Here is a 16986-nt window from a genome sequence, read left to right as displayed (position 1 = left end):
TGAAACAGGAGGCAACGGGACCCCAAAGCCACTAAGTCCCTGAGTTTATAATTAACAGACAAGCATCCACTCTGCAGATCTGGAGCCCAGTGGCTCACCGGGGAAGGGCACTGTAGTCACACAAAAATAACCCCCCAGTGGGTTTTTGATGTGCGGAGCCTCTTTGTTTTCCTGAATTTTAATGAAGAGCTTTCCAAGCAGGAAGGCTCACTCTGTGGCCAGAGAATGGGCCTTAGCTAGCTGGCTATGGCAGCCTTCCCGGGCCCGCGTGGCCAGTACAGGCAGCGGAGACCACCTCCCCACCCCCACCCCAACACCCGACCCCCCACCCCGTCCCCCACAGGGTATCTTGGGGGAAAAAGAGGAAAACAAAACCAGGAGTCTGTCCAGGAGGTGGGTGGGGCTTTGTGCCCATCTCAGCATATTCTGGAACAGGTAGTGAGGCTGGGGACCAGGGTGGACCAGCAGTGAGTGGTGTGCCTGGAAAGTCAGAGGCTCTTGAAAGCAGGGGTGAGCAGCAAGGGACCCCGTTCTGAAGGGAGAGCTTCTGTGGGGTTCTCAGGGACGCTTGGGTGGAGCCTCCCAATTGGAACCAGCTAGGGGACTCTGAGGTTCCTCAGACAGACGGAAGAGTGTTGTCTCAACAGCCACCCCTCCTGCCCAAATCCTCTCATTATCGTATCCTGACCCCTCACACCTACTGCTTGCTGTTCTGGGAAGGCACAGTGAAGCTGGAGCACACTAGTGCACCCGATGGCCCCAAAGGGCCACTCCCCCAGGACTCAGGTAAGCAGTCTCCAGGTGCCATACGCCAGGCAGCTGCCGAGGCCTCCGGAGAAGTGGCAACTTCTGCTACGAACACGGCCATCTTCCCTCCCTCCCTCCCTCCCTCCCTCCCTCCCTCCCTCCCTCTCTCTCTCCTTCCCTCCCTCCCTCTTAAACGTGCCCTCATGCTCTTCAATTATATGGAGGGTTTAGAGCGCTTATCTGATCATTTACAAGTCACCTTCCTGCCTCATGCCTGTAATTCCAGCACTTGGGAGACGGAGGTTGGAGGATCAGAAGCTCAAGGGGCATCTGGGCAAACAGCAACAACAAAAACAACAACAGAGGAAAAGGAAAAAGAAAAGAAAATGTTGCCTTTCATCACCTAGGAGTCTAAGAGTCTAAGAAGGTGCTGGACAGAATGGAAGAAATACTCACAGGATGAAGCCATTTATTGAATTGGAATGATCCAATGTGGCCTACTGAAATAGTTTATTACAAAATAGTCAGTATAAAATCCTAAGCTGCTTGCAAGCCCCCTTGATTTTCAGCTTCTTGCATTTCTTCAAATGCACGGTGATGTTCCTGGGTCAGGTGTATCTGAACGGTCCCACAGGGTCCTCCTTCTCTGCCTGCAGCAGGTCCCACTCTGTGACGAGCTCTGATGACACCTCAGTGTACAGATGGTCCCAGTCCCAGCCGACGTCATCCTGCCAAGATAAAGATTGCTAGGTAAGAGAAAGAAAAGCCTTCCCTCCAATCCATGGCCAGCTTCCCACCCTATCCAGGCCCAGGAAGGCCCGGGCTAAGCTGGGGGGCTCTCTGGCTGGAGGAGCATGGAGGTGCCGGGCAGGGATGAGTACTGTACCTCTCGTACTTCATGCTCTGGCGCCAGCACTTTGGTGAGGAGCTTCAGGTCAATTTCCCCATCCTGCGGATGCACAAAACGTCAGGCTGGACCCTCGACGGCCTCAGCATCACTTTTACAGCTAAGGAGAGGAGCTTGTGTTTGATGGATATCCCCAAACTGAGACCCCAGAAAAACCTTGCTCAAAGCACAAAACCCCAAGTGAATGGTTTGGCCACTGGGAAAGGAGGGGGAGGCTGTGGTGTCCTCCACACTGGGCAACACCAAGAGCACAGAGGATGTCCACAAGGGTAGATAGCAACAGGGGGGCCATCAGGTGGCCATCGTGTGCCAAGAGTGTAGCCAGAGAGCAGCTGGGAGCCTGGGACAGGAATCTATGGCCCACTGAAGGTTCAGGTATGTTTTGAGATGGCCAAGGACGTCACCTCCAGCATTTCTAGGCAGCCTTGAGATGTGGAGGAAGTGTGTACAGTTCTGGAGGAACTGAGAACTTTCCCCATGGAGGCCCCCCGGAGCTGGCCCCTCTAGGCAGACGTGGGTCCACTCACCAAAGTCTGGAAGGCTGAGTACTTCATGAGGTCATTGTCCAGGTCACGGTAGGTCATCACTCGGTTTACCTGGATGCTGAAGGGAGGAGAGTGAGAGTCATAGGCAGTATGGGTTCCAGGAGAGCTCTGGAGTTACCATCTCTGGAACCTTGTGTGCAGACAAAATGTCCTAGTCGAGTGTGAAGAATAGAATGGAACCCCTTGCCAGGAAGACCAGCAAGGCCCACGGCAGACGACATTTGCAGCGTGTCAATGACCAACTCCACACCTAGCGTTACCCACCTCGGAGGGGACGCCACCTGCAGCACGAAGTCTTCTTCCTGCACCTCCTCCAGATCCGGGATCACGGGAATGTCTGTCAGGAGAGGTGGAGATGTCACTGTCCGCAGCATCCACAGGGCTCCTGTCTACATCCCCACTGACCGCTCAGTCAGCTTCAACGTGCCAGCCCTGCCACTGCAGGCTGTGGTTTCCTAGATGCCCAGACAGACTCAAACATGGAGCTGCATCCGTTTCTGAGCCACAGGCCTTAGAATGCACGGAAGGCGAACCTCCTGATGGGCTCTGCCTCCCGGGGTTCACCTTGAGTCTGCTTCAGGGACTCTGATGGAGTCTGGGAGGAGGGGCTTTGAGGTGGCTCTCCATGGAGAAACGTGAAGAGTGAGAAGAAACTCTCAGCCCCTGGAGAAGCCTATGAGGGCAGACGAGGGTGGGGCCGATGGGCTGGGCACGGTCAGAGACAAAACGGACAATGTGTAGTGTCACAAGCAGACGGGGGTCACCCCCATTCATGAAGGAGATCTACAGGTCCCCTAGCTCCAGGGAGCAGCTGTCCGGCCCGGTCAGGCTCCCAGCTGCTTACCTCCGGTCACAGAACCTGGCTCCTGACACTGTCAGAGAGCAGGGTTGGCATCTCCCAGGCCGGCCGTGACACTAGTTTCGTGGTCCCGCTCTCTCCTGCTATCTTTGGGAGTTCCCTCTCTGACCTCTCCAGACATATTACACACTTGTGTGGAGACAGGAGACCACTCCTCCCAGCAGTCCGAAGATGTCACACAAACAGGAGAACCAGGAGACGGGCCCATCGCTTCATTAAGGCAGCCGGCTTAAGTTGCCAAAAAGTATCCACAGAGACGAAGACACATTTCCTCCAAGTGACTATCACTGGCTTGTTTAGGGGGTTTGTTTTAATCAATCAGGGCAAAGGGAAAAAGTGGTGGGCAAGAAGAAAGGCCACATGGGGTGAGGCGGTCCTGGGACCCTAAACCATAAGACTGCAGATAAACAACAAGCAAAAACATCCCAGAGGGGAAGCTAGGGCTTCCATGGGCTAGATGCAATTTTATTTCCAAAAGAGGCATAAAAGTCATTCCATGAACAGCTGGAAAGACTCCTGCCACTTGCAGCCTATTCATTATTTAGATGCTGTGACTGCTCTCGTCACGCTAAGCCAGAGTCCACAAACGTCTTTATTACTAACTGCAGACTCACAGACTCGCCGTACTCAGAAGGAGGAGTGAGCGAAGGAGACGGGTACGCAGAAAATAAAACAGAGAGAGAGACAGGCAGAGAAGGGGCATTGTGAAGAGGGCTGAAAATAAAGAGAAACCTGCCAACGGGAATTAAACAAGAGACGCACGCGCCAGCCCCTAAATAATGAGACACACTCCGCAAGCCCTGTATCTAAAAGGGGGCCCTTCTGAGCCTGGGTTCTATCTCCCTGTCCTGTTAAAAACGTAAGACTCAGAGCTCCCTAAGAGTCCCTAACTTCTAGTACGAATAGGAATTTAGCTCTCTAAATCCTAGCTCCCACAATCAGCACAGCTTGGGGGTGGGGCTCCCTGGCTCTGAGGCTGCCCAGTTGGTCGGGGTCCGGCAGAGGGACAGAGAAGCTGGCTGTGCCCCGTGCCATCCGTAGAGTGACAGTTTTCGAGCGAGCCAGTCGGCAGCTAGCTCACTGTTGGCTCTCCTTGGCTGCGGAGTCCAGCCTGAGATGAATATTCAGGAGTTGCTGAGAAAATGGCCCATGCTGAGTCGGGGCTCAGGACGGGGGTCTTCCCCAAGTCCCCTTTCCCTCCACAACTTCAGCATTTGGACCCTGTCAACTCAGCCCAGCATCCTCCAACTCTGAGGAATTGCGCTTCTGGCTCAGCGTTCGCGGCCGCTCCCCGCGGGCTTTCCTGTGGGGCCCCACTCCCCTCCTCCAAATGTGCACAAGGGAGCGTGGGGCCTGCCCATCTGTGACGGAGCAGAGGTCAGCGCAGGCCTTGGCAAAAGGCCGCTCGGAGCGGCACTGGTGAGGCTGGCCACACAGTGGGACTTCTCTCTAATTGGAAGCCCGGTGCCCAGTAGAACCCGGTGAACCGCCTGAGTGAGACGGAGCCAGCGATGACAGCCAGGCCAAGACAAGCTGGAACATTCCGGTGCAGTGACAGCTTGAGCTATCGCAGTGGAGGCCGGCCATCCAATTCCCCGCTCCCAGTGGAACAGGTGGCCATGGCGCAGGTTTTGGGCAAACTTCAAAGAACTTCAAAATTGCAGAGTTTTGGACACAGGCAAGGGCCAGCTTATGTGTCAGAGGATGTTCTGGGGAGTCAGTGTTTGCTTTCTTCCCTTTCCCCAGCCTGTCCCCTCCGTCACACACGCCATGAACAAAGCAAGAGGGAGAGAAGGAGACGGGGAGAGGAGGGGGAGAGAGAGGGGAAGAGAGAGAGGGAGGGGAAGAAAGAATACACACTTTAGAAACCTGCTTCTTCAGGGCTGGAGAGACGGCTCAGCAGATAAAGTGCCTGCTGTACAAGCATCAGGTCCCAAGTTCAGATCCCCAGCACTCAGGAGAAAGGGGGGTGTGGCAACATGACCTGTAACCCGAGTGCTGGAGGTGGAGACAGGCAGATCCTTGGAGCTCACTGGCCACCTAGCTTAGCCAATCGGTGAGCTCCAGGTTCAGTGAGAAACCTTGTCTCAAAAACATGGAGAGTGCTAACAGAGGATGCACACACATCCTCACATACACGTGCACACCCTCACACACACACACACACCCTCATATGCACATGCACACCCTCACATACACACCCTCACATGCATATACATACCCTCACATACACATGCACACCCTCACATACATGTGCACACCCTCCCATGCACACATGCACACCCTAACATACACATGCACACCCTAACATACACATGCACACCCTCACATACACACCCTCACATGCATATACATACCCTCACATACACATGCACACCCTCACATACACGTGCACATCCTCACATGCACACATACCCTCACATACACATCCTCACATGCATATACATACCCTCACATACATGTGCACACTCTCCCATGCACATACACATCCTCACATACACACCCTCACATATATGTGCATATCCTCACATACACACACTCTCGAATACACACACCCTCACATGCTCACACACCCTCACACACACACACACACACACACACATACACACACCCTCACATACATGTGCACACCCTCCCATGCGCATACACACACACACATACACACACCCTCACATACATGTGCACACCCTCCCATGCGCATACACATCCTCACATACACAACCTCACATACACGTGCACATCCTCACATGCACACACACCCTCACATACACACACACACACACACCCTCACATACACGACTGGCACACACGGGCTGTAATCTGACACTTTCAGAACACACGTTCTGATAGAGACGAGGACAGGGAAAGAGGAGTCAGTTTGGTTCTGTTGAGAAGTTAGCACACTATTTCATCCTTTTTGCAGGACTGAGCCCATACCCCAGGGCTTGTGTGTCAGGACAGTCCTCTCCCACTGACCTATCTCCCCAGCCAATTTACCACTGCTTCTAAAAACCGGTCATTCCATCTACTTTGTCCTTTTCTCTCCCAGTTTCCTGAAAACCAAGGACAGTGGCGTGAGGTGAGCCACGCAGGTGTGCAGAATTCCTCTCCAAAGTCAGGAGCACAAGTCCTGAATCCAGGCTCCACTGCACACTAACTGGGTAGCAGATGCCTTCTCTGCCTCAGTTTCTTCATCTATAAAGTGAAGGGCCAGGCCCACAAGACTGTTACTTCACTGGGAACTATTATGGCATGGAGCATGGGGAGAGGCTGTGGCCCTACACTCCTTTGGTGACGGTCCGGCAGGTTTTTAGGAGAGAGTGAAGTAGGATTAAGTGGCCTGTGTGAGATGAAGTCCTTAACAAGCGACAGAAGCAGGCTTCTGACTCCTCCTCCGAGCTCTCAAACCAGGAAATTCACTCTTCTAATGTAAGCATCTTATCTCCAAAGACACCTCTTTTACAGAGGAAGGTCAAGAGATTTCCAACAGTAGGATGGCTTCCCTGGGTTCCCAGATCTAAATAAGTTCAGTCCCCACTCAAGTGCCTGACTTGCTACAGCCCACAGAATGGCAAGAGTGTTCCTGTACCAGAGAACCTGGAGACACCGCCCCACCATGTCGGGGAAGGGGCCAGGTACCTTCGGCAGCCGGGAGAAGCGGGAGGGGAGGGGAGATCTTTGTTTAAGGCAGTGCCCTGGGACTCATCCTGCACCTCCTTGCTTGGGACACAAGTGGAGTCTCTCTGCCCCCAACATCTGCTGCACAGCCCCGGGCCAGGGTCCTAAGGCATCCCTCCTTGCCCTGCCTATGTTGGCTACTTCTCTGTCCCACATGGCGCCTGCTCAGTCACACTGTGGGAAATAGTGTCCTCTTGTTGTCCGGTCACCCATCTATCCACACACCCATCCACCCACCCACCCACCCATTCGTCACCTCGTTGATCTGAGCACCCACCATGTGCAAGGTGTCCTGCCAGGCGAAGCCAGGAGGGGCAGCACACAAGGCAGGCAGGGCCCTGGTCTTCATCAAGACCAGCCGGACAAGCATAGTAGACAGAAACAAATATCCTGCCTACAAATAAGAACACACACTAGGAAGGAAACTGACTTCGTCCTATGAGAAAACAATAGGGAGACCTAATCGTTATTTTTTTTTCCCAAAAGTAAAAGGCACATTATAGGTGCAACGAATTTGAATGCTATAGTGAAGTTTAGCATGCAAAGTTAAGCTTCCTTCTGTAAGCCTGAGTTCTTTCTTCAGAGGTCATCACTTAACTTTGTAAGGATTTAAGGAGACATGGAGCATGCCACAGCACACCTGTCCTTTTAAAGTGCTGTAAGTTCTGTCCTGGACGTACAGGTGTGTCATGTCCTTTCAAACAGCCATCTAGTATTCTACTACGTGAGTGCACCATGATGCATGTGACCCAGTCCAGGGAGGATCTGGTTTAGAATATGGGGCGTAGAGTGAGGATTGAAGGAGAGTCTGTTGGAGTTAGGGATAGAGCAGCTGAGAACCAGAAAAGAAGCAAGGTCAAACCTAGTGGAGGGGCGGGGCCGGGGCTGGAGAGATGGCTCGGTGGTTAAGAGCACTGGCTGCTCTTCCAGAGGTCCTGAGTTCAATTCCCAGCAACCATATGGTGGCTCACAACCATCTGTAATGAGATCCGGTGCCCTCTTCTGGTGCACAGGCACACATGCAGGCAAGAACACAGTATATATAATAAGTAAATAAATCTTAAAAAACAAAAACAAAAAAACCTGGCAGGGACAATGTAAAGGGCACTTGGAGGGGAGATGCACCTTGCGACCCTGGAGGTCGGTTTGGGTGGCCGGAGTGCGTGGCCTGAAAGAGACTGGCATGGGCTAGGCAGGAGAGGGCACACGGTACCAGGAGAGGAAGGACACGCACCGCGGGTCATCTGTGTGCACACCATGGGAACACGGGTAGAATAAACACGGCCAACCTGGAAAGGAGGCTCTGCACACAGGAAACAACATACCAAGGGACTGAGAGAGCCGCCTCTCTGATCAACTCCGAATCCCACAGGCAGAATTAAAAGCTTCAGATTTTGTCCTTGCATAATTCACTCGTGACCTCAGACAGACCTCACAGTGGAGTAAGTGGATTTACCCTGTGCCGCCCCCCCCCCTGCCCCGCACCCCCCCCCCCCCCGTGGTAAACTATCTGGGGTCAAAGACATGTCCCCAAATAAACAGCAGCAAAATAAAGGAGGGCTGAGCAGAACTGAATCGACAGACGCCCCTCCAACGTCAAGTCCAGCGGATGGAAGGGCCAAGCCAATCTCCTTTACCTTCTTCCCACCACAGGGTGAGTTCCACTGAGGCTGGAGCTGCCTCAGTAGGACCTGTTCTTCAGGCCTACCAAGAGTGACCAACCCCTGGACACTTCCTGGGTTTCAAATTAGCACAGCAAAGGCTTCGCCTCACGTGTAAGCTGCAAGGCCTGCTGGGAAACAATGCATGAGTCAGGAACAAAGGGGCAAAAGAGGAGTTGTTCATGTGGGCCATTATGTCTGCCTGGCTCCATCTTGAGGCTGGGGCATGCTGTTGTTCGCCCATCTCCATATTCTGGAAGCTCCTCACAGAGGCTTGGGGGGCGGGGGAATGTATAACAGCAGCTCTGAGAATCTGCTTCACAAAGGAAGAGCACCAGAAAAAAAAAAAAAAAAAAAAAAGCAGTACCAAAGCCCACCGATGCTACCTCCCAGATCCAGCCAATCAGCTAAGCTCACTGAGGTAAGTATGGGGCTACAGATGTACTTTGGTTGGAAGAGTCCCTGCCGAGCATATACTACAAAGCCCTAGGTCTGAGCCTAGCAACATAAAAACACAGATAAATAGTGCCTGTATAAATATAAACATAATTAATTAATAAATGTACATCAATCACAACTGGTTTGAAGGACGTGAGAAGTCCTTTTATCCACAAACGTTTTCCACCGTGGGTGGTACCACCACACCCAGACACTCAATGCCTGTTCCTGAGGGATCCCATTCTACTCCCTGGCCTGACAATGAAGAGTTAAACTGCTGGGGGCTGGAGAGATGGCTTAAGTGGTTAGGAGCACTGACTGCTCTTCCAGAGGACCGGGGTTCAATTCCCAGCATCCACATGGCGGCTCACAACTGTCTGTCACTCCAGTTCCAGGGGATCTTCATAGACATACAGGCAGGCAAAACACCAATGCACATAAAGTAAAAATAAATTCTTAAAAAAAAAAAAAAGCTAAACTGCTGCTTCAGGTGAGGTGGCTCCAGATGTCTACAACACACCACGTGGCAGCTTCTGTCCCCAGCCAGCTGTTTGCACCAGGACCGACTATGACCACCTTCCTTTGGCCTTCTGAGACAAGTCTCTCTCTAGCACAAGCTAGCCTCAAATTCACAGCAATCTTCCTGCTTCAGCCCCCAAGGTGTTGAGAGTATGGGTCCTAGCCATGATGCCGGCAGAGAGCGATGTTTTAGGTGGACTCTGCTTGCCCTGAGGACAGCCTGAATAGTCATTGGTTTTTCGCCTAGAGGAAATCAAGCAGGTACCAGTGTGGTCTCCGGGTCCTGCCCAGGAGAAGATGTCTCGGGCTGAGAGCCCTTCACTGAGTTATTATTCTTTCTTGTTGGCCTGGTTTTTCTTTTAGCAGCGCTGGGGATCAAACCCGAGCCTTGCACACTCAGGGCAAATGCTCCACCCCGGAGTTTCATCCCAGCCCTCCCCTGATTTTCTTGGTGGGAGATTTCTGTGAATGTCCAGATAGGCTTTGCAGAACAACATAACATCTCTTCTATAGTTCGGCACTCTCTCTCCTTGACATGTTTACCTTCCCAGGTCCCCTCGGGTGTTTATGACAACATCTGAACCTACCCCTTCATCGGCTAACTGCTTGGAATACACATCTCTTCACAAACTTCTTCCCACCCTGTGACCTGGACGCTGCGGGGCATTCATGAGCTGTTAGGACTCATGTCCACTATTCACAGCCAAGTTCAACAGTCAACCCGCATGAAAGAGATCCGGGCACACTGTGTTAGGGTGCCCCTGTAAGAGCAGTCCGGACAAACTGATGAGGGCCAGAAGTCAGTACTTGTGAGAGAAAACAATGGCCATGTTCTTCGGAGGTGGTGACCCAAAGGCAGGGATCATTGTGCCGTTTCTCTGTAGCTGAAAACTTTGTTTTACTGAATGCTGTTACCTTCTGCATCACGTATGGGGAATTTTAAGCAGGCAAACGGAAGAAGGTCTGATTGAAGATGAAGTTAAGTGAAAGAAATTGGTCTCATTTAGCACATGACAGGATTCATCTGTGTTCCCAAGTCCACTGAGGTGGCATCATGGGCGTTTCATATTCATGAGCTGCTGCGACACTATGTCCCCTCATTTACAAAGAGCCGTGTTCAGCAAATTCTGTCCCTGTGGATACCCCGTGCATTTCATGGTCTTGTCAGAGAGACATCAAACGCTCCAGTAACCAAATACCAGAAAATGGCTTTAATTAGTGGATCTCAATCGTATAAATAATTTTTTTTTTCTAAGTGAAAAAATGGAGAATTTTTTAAAAGGGAGAAAAGAAGGGGAAAGCGGTGGGCAACAGGCTTCAAACACCGGAAGGAACAAGGGAGAGAGGTCTCGGAGGAGTCCTGAGTGGTTCGTAACTCCCTGAATCAGGGGCTGAGCTCTCCAGGTCCCGGGCAGGCCTGCTGTCTGAAGGCTTGTCCCTTGTGATTTCTACTCCTTAACACAGGGTCCAGGCTGTCCTTGTTATCGGCAGATGAAGGAAGAGTGCAGGGATGGTGACGGCGGCCAGAAAGCCACACTACAAAAGCCTAAGACAGGACCGACTGCGGGCACCACGGTGGCTGGAGACAGCGCCACGCCTGGGCAGCTCCCTGAGGAAGCCTGAGGTAGGAGACAGTTGCTTGGCCCCACACGGGGCAGCGCCATGTGCTCCTGCTAAACCAAACTCCTATGCTGCCAGGGAGGCAGAGCAGACCTGGAGAAGAGGAAGGTCAAAAAAATAAAAGGTCACTCCGGGCAAGTACGTGGCTCCTGAGATGGGCAGCAGAGAAGAGGCTAGGTAAGAGCACCGTGTGAGTCACGGCACTGTGTGGTGTGTAGGACCCACAGAGGGGGGTCACCACGCTTCTGGAGCAGCTCTCAGATGGAGCTTCTTCCTCAGCACCCCCCCCTCTGCGACCCCGTCCCCCAAGCCTTCCTAAAGCTCTGTAGGGATCGGTGATGACCACACAGAGGACCGTCAACCAGGACTGAGCCTTGGGACTGATTCCAGGGCGGGGCTCGTGAGAGCTCAAGAGGATTCCCAGACGCCAGGAGCCTCCAGGGACCCAATGCTGAGGAGACCTGGGTGTGACACGTTGGGGTGGCCTCCAGGGACCGTCGTCCTCCCACTGGTGACTGGCAGCTGAAGGAAATGAGGAGCGGGCTCCTCGGAGCTCCCTGGGGCTTTTCTCCATCTTTTTATCTGCAGGCCTGCGCTAAGGACAGACGAGGAGGAAGAAAGAACTTGAAACAGGACGAGGGGATGAGGGGCCCGGAGGGATGGAGACTGAGGGAACTCTTCACAGAGGCCCACCACGAGTGACACGGTGTCAGTGCGGCATTGAGAGCGCCGTCGTGGAGGCACCACTCCAAGTGTGTTAGCAACCAGGCATATCGAATTCTATTTCATCCTCTTCATGTTCCCCGGAAAAAAAAAAAAAGACAACAAGACAAACCACACCGCTTTCATTCCAAATCCTTAGGTTTTGTGTCTCTCCTTATATATATTTATTAAAAAAACGCTCCTTTGATCGATGCCACCAGCGACACCCCACATACGGAACACCTCTGAGAAGCTCCCTCCACGAAAAGGCCACTGCTGGTGACAGCCAGCTGGTTTTGATCACAGCCACTCCGAATCGGATTTTCATAAGATAGATGAGGAGTCTTACTGCCTCTCTCTCTTATCAGATGAGAAACGGAGGGGGAGGGGAGGACGGGTCCTGAGGGAACAGCGCCACAATCAAGGGCTGTGTGGCTCTTTCTCTGTCCCTCAGCCGCAGCAATTTTCAAAAGAGTCCGCCTCGGGCACTTTTAAATGATGGTGTCTCAATTCTGTAATCATCTTTCAAGAGCTTTCTCTTAAAGGGTCTTTTAGGTAAACCTAGTCCGTCAACCACACTTATGGACTCAGGAATCAAACTGTCCTCCTGTGGATGTGTATAGATGAGTCCCCATGGTCGGTGACTGGCAGGCAAGTTTTAGAAAGCTAGGGAAACTAACGAGAGGAAGGAAGATCCACCACTTGCAAGAGTTGGGGGGTCCTCTACTACCTCCTCCCCAGGTTTTGGCCACCAGGAGGTTTGGCTCGCTGAGGTCCTGGAGGAACAAATCTCCATTTGTGTCCGAAGGCAAAGACTTCTTTCTCCAAGCAAGGGTGAAGTGACATGCCATGTCTACCCCCAGACACATAAACATACCTGTCCCTTTCCATTTCACCCAGGCAACACCTGGTATCGGGGCTTCGATGTGAGCAATCAACCATCGAATGGGGAGTGTGTGGGCAGCCGCTGGCCATCCAAGACAACTTGCTGAGTATTGGAGGCAATTCAGTAGCTACACCTGTCTTCATGGCAGAGACCATTGGGGCTGTTTCTATCAGTTGCAAAAGATCCTAGGACACCAAGCCTCTACCTCCTGGTCACGTACATTCGAGTGTATGTGTGTAGGGTCTCCGTACAGAGGCCGCTGTTCCCCATGTGGAACTGGCTACGCTATGGAGCTCATCGGCCCTCATGCCGCAGCTGTCCACTCCCTTCACAACTGTATGGAAGAGGGACTGCATCTGGCCCGGAAGGCAGGACCACCTCTCAGCCACATCTGGACAGCCTCAGAGAATTAAATAGGAGCAATTTCATCCTATCAAGATTCTGCCTCCCATACCCATGAGGAAGAAGCCAGGAGCTAAGAACACATACCATCATTTCTATCATGATTTCAGAGAGACGGAATTCTCCTTCACACTCATCAGTTGAATGTTGGGTAACCTACTATGAAACACATTCCTCCAGCCAGACTACGAGTGGCAATAATGCTAAGGGCGCTTCCCATGTTCCCGGAGGAAGGTCCCACAACCTGCGTCATCAAAAACATGCATGCATACAAGGTGCAATGCTTCTGTTCTCCTTCTGCCCCTTCAGATGGGGACATGGGAGTAAGCTGTTCATAGGAACAAAGATGGACTCCCAGAGAAGGTCGCTGTTAACCGTGCCTCAGACCAAGACGTCCTGACAGCAGCTGTGGCAAGTCTGTCATGGCTTGAATGTGAAGTGTCCCCAAGGGCTCACCAGCTACGAACATGTGTTCTCTGGCTGGCACTGTTACCATGGGAAGCTATGGACCTTTAGGAGGTAGCACCCAGCTAGCAGAAGGAGATCACTGGGGGCCGGGGCTTTGAAGGTCATATCATCATAGGGCACCATGACGCAAACAGACACCAACACACGCTTCTACCACCGTGAAATGAGCGGCCCCGCTGTGTCTCCCCTCTGTGATGGACTGAGACCCTCTAAAACTGTGAGCCAAAATAAATGTTTCCAGCAGATACTGGGGGCACAGTGACTCAAAAGTAATGAATACATCTAGTGTGACTTGAAACTCCAGAATACTGCTCAGATGCAAAGAGCTCCCCCCACCCCTCACTCCCCCCACCCCTCCATCCCCCATCCTCCACCCCTACCCCGCCAGCTCTGCCAGTTTAAGCAACAGAAGTCAGCCATACACTTCTTGCCATAGCTACACAGAACCCCCTCCAGGGTCCCAAAGCTGTGGGGCTCCTCTTAGATGGCAATGTCCCAAACCAGGAACCCAAGCAAACCTTTTCTCTTCCTGAGTTCCTGGCTCAGGTGTTTTATTATAGTAAGGGGAAGCTGACTTTACAGCTACTTTCTTTGTTGCTGTGACAGAACACCTGGCAATGAGCAAGTCAGGAAAGGGGTTATCTTGGCTCACAGTTTGAGGGCACAGTCCCCAGTGGCAGGGAAATCGAGGTGGCAGGAGCCCGAGGCGGCTGGTCACTTTGAATTCACAGTTGGGAAAGCAGAGACATGAATACTGGTGTTCCGCTAGCTTTCTCCTTTCTATTCAGTCCAGCATAGGGCGGGTCTTCCTACCTCAATTAACCTCATCTAGAAAGTTCCTCACAGCCACACTGTGGTTTGTCTCTGGGGGTGATTTTGGATCCTGTTCAATCAGAAAAGCACACACTGTCAAAAACAAACATTAATGAGGTTATACACCATCACTAGTAACACTGAAAACAAGGAGACTCAGTACTCACAATCCAGCACTTCCTACAGGCTACGTTAGCTGCGCTTTCACCATTATTACAGATAAGTGCCTACAGCGGGACTATGATATATAACGGTGTGCCCGCCTGTCCTAACTGTGGCCGGTCATGTCCTGTCGTTAGCTTGAAACTAGCCACCATGGCACCACGGAAGCTGGCAAACCCTGCCCTTTGTGACTGGTTTTCTTCCTCTGGCGAGCTGGTTGCTAATTTGCCCATGCCTCGTTGTTTCCTGGCCATGTGACCTGTGAGTCATTTAACGCAGCAGAGCTTTGACCTCCTCCGCGGTGAGAGGGCGATTATCACCACGGTAAGTGTGGCAGCAACCCCACAGGTTAGCACCGTGGACAACGTGGACACAAGCTTAATTACCAACACTCTTTCCCACAGGATTGGTTTCTGTTTCAGATTTCTTACCCAGTATCTGGTAAACAAAGTAAAGGCAGAGACCAAAGGGAGGGCAGCCTGTCCTAGCTCGTGACCTCTGAGCGCTGGCTGCAGTTACTGTGCATGGGCGCCGAGGCAGGACAGGCAGGCATGGCGTTAGAGTGACTCCCGGGCATAGTGCTACCAACTTGGGTCTTTAGACTTAAACTGGTAATGATTATGGCCTAACTAAAATTATGAACACAAAGGAGCCAGATTTAGGAGGCACCTAGGAAATGCCACCAGCGGCATGAAGCTTCAGGAAGGCAGGCAACACAACAAAAATGTTCTCACTAAGCACCAAAGGAGGTAAAGCACCAGGATTCCATTTTATCTGTCCTTAAAGAATTCTTTCTGCTTTCACCTTCTCTCCCTGGAAGCCGTTTAGGCACAACGTGACGGCTGTTTGCAGAAGGGATGAAGGATGTCGTAGAGGGTTAAACAAGAACGAGGCAGCACCCGAAAGAGAGAGAGAGAGAAAGCCCAGAGATGGGGATGGCTGGGGAGCAGGAGTCGGGGGTCGGCTGAGATAGCCCTCTAGAGATAGCGTGTTTCCAATTCCGCTGACAGCCGCCACCTCACATCTCTTCCAGCCTCGTGGCGTGGCTGTGTTGAGACACTTTTACCTATTTTCCCTGTTGACATGGATGGAAAATTGAGCAATTACCCTCAAACTCAAAGCTCTCAGATCATCCAGATTGCTACACTTGAAGAATTAAGTCCCCAATCGCCCCTGGCTAGAAGTGGCTCGACTCGGCTTGTCCTTTAGGAATTAAACACTTTTGGGTTGGTCAGAAGGATTTATTATTCCGAGGTTTCAAGGTATTTCACTTCTGTCAAAACTGGACCTCGGGATGTGAGAGAGACAGCTCTCCCCAGCGGGGCCGAGGGGCGCCCACAGCTCGGGGCTGCCGCGAGAGGGAGTCACGACGCCAGACACAGTCCTGCAGGATACAGGAAGGCAAGGCTCTAACACAGTGACTTCTTTGATTTAAGCTCCCGTTCTCAGAGACCTTCCGTTTTTGAAACGACAACTGGGAGCGCTCACAGACGTTTTCCTAACTTGCATTTTGGTTTGACACAAATGACCTGAAAGTTGAGTCCTTGTTCAATTGTATATTCAGCGACAGTTTGAACCTGAATACGCTTTGTGGATGTGTGTGCACGCTCGTGTGTGTGCTTGCATGTCGAGGCTAAAGACATCAGGCGTCTGTCTTCTCCAACGGCTTCTTCGCCACCTTATTTTTTGAGACAGGGTCTCTCACTGAAACTGGAGCTTCCAGGTTTGGTTGGACTGGGTGGTAAGCAGCCCAGAGCACCCTCCTGCTCCTGTGCCCCCCCCCCAGGGCTGGGATTGGAGGCACACACTGCTGTACCCCGGGTTTTCACCTGGGTGCTAATAAGACTCAGGTCCATGTATGTGGGGTATCTCTAGATCTTCTTTTCTGAAGATAAGGGATTGCTTTTCTCCATCTGTGTACCGCTCACTTCTTTACGGCCTCACATTCTAGTCTACTAGTGAGTGGAGATTAGGGCAGACAGACAGAGCAGCCCTGAGAGGAGGGGTGTGTGTGTGTGTGTGTGTGTGTGCGCGTGTGTGAGCGCCACACCTTTGCCCCTGTGGTGGTCTATCTCCCCACCCCCACTGCCCTTCCCTGGCAACTTCTGCTTCTCTATCAGCTGATGCCCGAGAGTCACTTCTTTAGATGGTCCTTCTGCTCCATCACCCAGTCCAAGTCAGGTCTCTTTCTCTCTAACAGCACCTGTACTCTTCCTTCAGGGGACGGAGTCATCATTTTATTTATTTATTTATTTATTTATTTATTTTTGAGATAAGATTTCTCTGTGTAGCAGCCCTGGCTGTCCTGGAACTCACTTTGTAGATCAAGCTGGCCTTGAACTCAGAGATATCCCCCTGCCTCTGCCTCCTGAGTGCTCTGCGATTAAAGGCATGGGCCACCACACCCGCTGTTCCTACCTATTTAGTTGCATGATAATGTGTTTTATTCCTGTCCCCCAGCTAGGTAAGCTGCCTTGAAGGCAGAGACAATGAACACCTAGCTCACCACGGTATCCTAGAGCCCAGTCTCCTACATCACTCGGCCGAAGGATGTGCAAATGGTTGCTGAGTCAATGAAT

The 16986-nt window shown here is 52.0% G+C and overlaps 1 protein-coding gene across 3 annotated transcripts in view; it reads right to left on the bottom strand.

Annotated features, from left to right (window-relative positions):
• Nucleotides 1-1199: 1199 nt before the first annotated feature.
• The window catches only part of Ift43 (intraflagellar transport 43), an 84860-nt gene continuing 69073 nt past the window's right edge, over nucleotides 1200-16986 (bottom strand). For 2 of the 3 annotated variants that reach the window (XM_006990300.3, XM_076551120.1), the window contains exons 6-9: nucleotides 2464-2536; nucleotides 2182-2257; nucleotides 1634-1696; nucleotides 1200-1475 (exon numbers count right to left, since the gene is read on the bottom strand). In XM_006990300.3, coding sequence (XP_006990362.1) covers nucleotides 1356-1475; nucleotides 1634-1696; nucleotides 2182-2257; nucleotides 2464-2536 — 332 coding nt within the window. In that variant the 3' untranslated portion in view covers nucleotides 1200-1355. Of the gene's footprint in view, nucleotides 1476-1633; nucleotides 1697-2181; nucleotides 2258-2463; nucleotides 2537-10789; nucleotides 11068-16986 lie in introns of those variants that run through there. The other variant, XM_076551121.1, reaches the window with a different exon arrangement.

This window comes from Peromyscus maniculatus, chromosome 14 (assembly GCF_049852395.1).
Source record: "Peromyscus maniculatus bairdii isolate BWxNUB_F1_BW_parent chromosome 14, HU_Pman_BW_mat_3.1, whole genome shotgun sequence".
NCBI lineage: Eukaryota > Metazoa > Chordata > Mammalia > Rodentia > Cricetidae > Peromyscus > Peromyscus maniculatus.
Note: the sequence above shows the minus strand (reverse complement) of the source record. Positions and strands in the feature narration are given on the sequence as shown.